The sequence below is a fragment of the Anoplopoma fimbria genome, chromosome 12 (genome assembly GCF_027596085.1).
Source record: "Anoplopoma fimbria isolate UVic2021 breed Golden Eagle Sablefish chromosome 12, Afim_UVic_2022, whole genome shotgun sequence".
Classification (NCBI taxonomy): domain Eukaryota; kingdom Metazoa; phylum Chordata; class Actinopteri; order Perciformes; family Anoplopomatidae; genus Anoplopoma; species Anoplopoma fimbria.
In genome coordinates this window covers 22,487,336-22,492,528 of record NC_072460.1, presented here as the reverse complement: position 1 = coordinate 22,492,528, position 5,193 = coordinate 22,487,336, and the positions used below count along the sequence as shown (strand labels likewise).

The following is a 5,193-nucleotide window of genomic DNA, read 5'->3' as shown; positions in this document are numbered from 1 at the left end:
CCATTCTACTGTGAGATGAGTCAAAATGTCTGCCATGAAAAAAAGTCTATATTTAACACACCTGCCTGTATGGTTTGACTTCCTGAACCAGTTTCGCACCTCTCTCTCTCCTCGGTCTCCACAGATTTGCCCTCCTCCTCTCTCCTCCTTCCACGGTCTGCTGGCTGTAGTCTTTCCTGGCCTCCACCCACTTACCTTCTCTGCTCCCCCTACGCCACACACACACACACACACACACACACACACACACACACACACACACACACACACACACACACACACACACACACACACACACACCACACACACACAGCACACAGCCTCCTGAGCCCTCTGTGTCTCTGGTCCAGGTCTAGAGGAATGTTGAGTGTCTCTACAGCCCCCTCCCTAGAGATTAGGCCTCACCGTGCCCCCCTCACTTCATTCCAATCCAAAGTATGCCCCCTAAGAGCTGCCGCATTTTTATCTGAGCCGGGTGATTGTGACAGATTGGCCAAATGACACACAAACACACGCTCGTGGACACACGCCGAGGCACTAAACAGAGGGGGAGGTTGGTCCTCCCGGTGGGGTCAAGGGGGGGGGACGACCAGACAGCGCCAGGCTCCGTCTATAAAACCCTCCCAGGATGAGGCCAGTGTCCTGCCCTGAGCTGGACAGAACCTCCTTCCTCTGTGCCAGGACGCCGTCGGGACAGGCAGCAGACGAGCCTCCAACATGAACGACATCTACAAGGCAGCGGTACGTCCTCTCACAACCTTTAGTTTGCTGGATGCTCACCAACAATATTAATCTGTGTGTGAACTAAATCTGGTATGAGGGTGATGTTGTTTTGGATCACAAACTATAATCAAACATTTATTATGAGTTTGAGACTTAAGATGAGTGTCTTATAATGTAAGACAACACTTTTATTCCGTCCTATTTAAGTGGTATTTTATGGAATATTCTGTGCACTTGTGTATTTGTTGTATACAAAAGTCCTCCATCACTTTGTTCATCTGACATTACATGACCCCCCCCCCTTACGCAGCACATCCCCTCCATCACCAGCTGATGTCAGAGGAGCCCTGACACCATATACGTCTCTAGATGTTGTCCTACTTCAGCTCCTATCAGAGCTGATAGGAGCCTCTCAGGAGGTCAGCGACGGGACAGGTCTCTGGTCCGCGTTGCGTCGCTTCATCCATGCCTTCAAATGGAACGGTCCCACTTCACATGGCTAATTTTGGCCGGTTGCTCAGATGCTCTCGCCTCCGCGGTTCTCTGGTGCCAGAGATGGGCTTCAGGTTTAGATAAACCCCCCGCGACTGAATTCCGGCATTATCTGTGAGCCCGAAAGCCGTGTGGCTGCGGCTGTCTGTCCACCTCCGCCCGGATGGTCAGCCGGCTGTCCCGTCCACTCACACTCCTGGAGTGACCAGTGCAGCTGAGACAGAAAAGAACACACACACAGGAATGTTCATTTGTTTGTTTAGATGGATTTTCTTTTTTCATATATCACAACAAGAGGTGTGTGTGTTTGTGTGTCTGCATGTGTTTGTGCTCAACTTATAGTGGACGACAGACAATAACTCCTACGTAAGCAGCTGTCTCCCTCTCTCATTCGTGGTAGCTTTTCCAGGATTACTGTTCCATTGTTGGGCCAGATCCACAGCTATGCTAATTTAAAGCACTGTGTATTGTGTCCCTTATCTGTGGTTCCTGATCCCATCTGTTTATTTTTAACTCCTCCTCTGATTGGCCCTCACATGATACATAGGTTCTGTCAAGGAAGGCCCAGTGTGTTGGGACAAAGATGTTACCTTTGTTGACTGAAAAGTCATCAAAACTGATAATCTAGTTCAGATATCTTAACTGATTTCCATAAGAAGTCCACCCTTTTTGGAGCATTGCTACCAAATACATAATGATGTAAGATTAACATACTTGCAGACACATTTAAACAGACAGCAACGTAGAATGCACAGAATATACTAATTAACCACATTTTACATACAGTACAATCAGCTAACCAAAGCATTTACTAAATAAACGTTTTACTTCTTGCAGGTTGAGCAGCTGACAGAAGAACAGAAAAATGGTGAGTAAACTACAAAACCTTTCAGTCTGTACACATGTAAATATGAATCCTTTAAAGAATGCATCAAATAGTCAATCTTTTTTTAATTAATTATTTGCACATTGTGCATAATTTTGAAAGCTTGTTGCAAAAGTGTGGCTCACCCTGTCCAGGTTCATATCTCATTCATATCATATCCTGTGTGGCATTGCAGAGTTCAAGGCCGCCTTTGACATCTTCGTACAAGATGCGGAAGATGGCTGCATCAGCACCAAGGAGCTGGGGAAGGTGATGAGGATGCTAGGCCAGAACCCCACACCCGAGGAGCTGCAGGAGATGATTGATGAGGTGGACGAAGACGGTAAATCAAAACAGCGCGCCGCTAACGGCACAGGAAACTAAATGACTGCTTGATTGCCCGCTGACCTCTTCGTCTCCACGGAGCTGTAGACCGGCAGGTCCATCATCGCACAATCATGCGGTGCAGACAAGCTCGGTTCAAACCCCTCTGAGCTCTTAATGTCAAGCGATTGTCAGGGGTCTTACATACAACAAGAGGTGTCGGGCTGAATTAAAGGGAAATGCGTATAAGATGATGCACAAGTCAACTTGAATTTTCTACGTGCTGTAACGATGAAACTTAAAAAGGAGCTTCCTGGATTTGATTATGCAGCTTCAATGTACATGTCATGCTGTCGAACAGTGTAACTAAGGCCACATAAAGGGACATTTAAAGGGACAATCCGTATTCTTTGCTCATAAACAAACAAGTATATTTTAGAAATATACAGTAAATTACGATTTTACGATTGCGGGTTCTAATACTGTGTTTCTGTTTACATTGATATAATGTTCACTGACTGGGCCTTTTAAGGAAATCATTAGAGTTCTGGTGGTTATTATGAAAGTCTACATAGTGTGGACTGAAATGATGTGATTAAGTGCATTGTTTGCGTCCAGGGAGCGGCACGGTGGACTTTGATGAGTTCCTGGTCATGATGGTGAGGTGCATGAAGGACGACAGCAAAGGGAAGTCAGAGGAGGAACTGGCGGAGCTGTTTCGCATGTTTGACAAGTGAGTTTTTAAAAACCTTTGCTGGTTTGTCCCACAGAATTTTAAAGTTTAAGATACTGTAAACTTGACGGAGTTCTAAAAGAAAATCAACAGAGATTAGTTATCAAATGCCTCATAGAGTGTCTCTAGCAAAGTATGCTCCCCGTGTACAATTATGTGTACTGACAAAATGCCAGGCGGCTCTGCAGAGTACAGCATGCCGTTTGCTCCGTAATCCTTTTTGACAGCACAGAATATTTCAAACACCCACTCCATGTAAGCCAGACACCTCGTCTGAGCATCAAAGAACAAACTTTTTTTTTTTCTCCCTCTCTCTCATTCTCTCTCACAATGCTGTATTCCCAGACACTTAAACGCAAGATACGATCAGTCAAATGTCACACAGAAAACACGCCACCTCCTCCACCGCCATCTGTGAAGCTTAACTCAGGTTTTGTTATGTGCATTAATATATTTCACTCCTTTTTGATTCTGCAGGAACACAGATGGTTACATCGACCTGGACGAGCTGAAAATGATGCTGGAGTCTACAGGAGAGGCAATTACCGAGGACGACATCGAGGAGCTGATGAAAGACGGGGACAAGAACAACGACGGCAAAATTGACTACGATGGTGAGGAGTTTGAAATGTAAACTGGTACAAGAGGTTATGTAAAGCAAATAATCTGACACTCATTCCACCAAAACATTTGCTAAATAAGACATTAACTCGATAACAGCATCTTGTTTTTCGGCTCTTTACTAGCTATTTACTAACTATGTCTTCCTTCTACAGAGTTCTTGGAGTTCATGAAAGGAGTGGAGTAATCCTGAACAAGAGAAGAGCCAGAGTGTTATTTTTGTATTTCTCTGTGACTCCACAGTCATCTGTGGAAAAAAACTGGAAGCTGATTCGGAATGCCGCTGATAGAAACAATGGAACGACTTTGCAAGATTCAGTGGAATACTGTAGCTGAATGTTTATGTATTTTTCTACAATCTCTTGCATCGTTGTAAATACAGTTTGTAACTACTTTTTGGTGCCCGTGTATACAGAATTTGTGTAAATGTATCCAAATTACTTATGTTTTCTAGAGAGGCCACATAGTTTACCAGTTTGGCTGCTCGAAATATCAACTTTGTGTTTGTTTCCGACTAAATCTTATCTCTGAAGGGCCACAGCCAGTTTACAAATGAGAGGCTGATTGTGTGTAGCTGGACAGAAAATGTGTGTGTTCACAAACCAGAACACATTCATGAATCAACATATAGTTTTACACCAGGCTCCGGTAGACTAATCATACTTTTAGAGCAATGTACTGGATCCAGTTTGTATACTGTACATGTTCTGATGTGTACGTTTCGGTATGTTTAAGAGACCCTCAGGGCCCCCTCTCCGGCCCCTGGAATGCCTGCATATTTCTACATGAAAAAGTCAGTTTGGAATGTGAACTCATGTAATAAACAAGATGCATTTGTCAGAGCAGTCACGTTGTCAATTTTTCATTTTGTTTAAATCATCTAATTTAAACATTCTCATATTCTTCACTTTAAAGGAGCTGTTCACCACAAAATAAAAAAAAATACATATTCTTCCTCTTACCTGTAGTCCTATTTATCAATCTAGATTGCTTTGTTGCGAGTTGCCTAGTTTTGGAGATATCAGCCGTAGAGATGTCTGCCTTCTCTCCAATAAAATTAAACTATATACTTGGCTTGTGGTGCAAAAAGAGCTAAAACAAATAGTTACAAAATACATACAAAAATCTCAACAGCAATGCACTTTTTCCAGAAATCCTAAACCTGGTTACTCAAGGTTATCCACAGACCTTAAAATTTCATGTAGGAACTATTTTCTTTAAACCATACTTCCTACATGAGACTTTTCACAACAAGGTCTGTGGATTATCTTGAGTCTTGATATCTGCAAGAGACATTGCTGTTAAGTTTTTCTAATTTGCTATTTTGCTTTTTCCATATAGACCCATTATATTGGAGAGAAAGTGAACATCTCTACAGTCCATATCTCCAAGGCAACTCACAGAAACAATCAAAATTGATAAATAACACTACAGG

At 43.1% G+C, this 5,193-nt stretch overlaps 1 protein-coding gene across 1 annotated transcript; it reads left to right on the top strand.

Annotated features, from left to right (window-relative positions):
• The first annotated feature begins 644 nt into the window (after positions 1-644).
• On the top strand, positions 645-4,602 carry tnnc1a (troponin C type 1a (slow)). Its single transcript, XM_054609094.1, has 6 exons — positions 645-741; positions 2,053-2,083; positions 2,277-2,423; positions 3,023-3,137; positions 3,615-3,751; positions 3,914-4,602. The coding sequence occupies exons 1-6, from the start codon at positions 718-720 to the stop codon at positions 3,943-3,945; spliced, it is 486 nt and encodes a 161-aa protein (XP_054465069.1). The 5' UTR covers positions 645-717; the 3' UTR covers positions 3,946-4,602.
• The last annotated feature ends 591 nt before the right edge of the window (positions 4,603-5,193 follow it).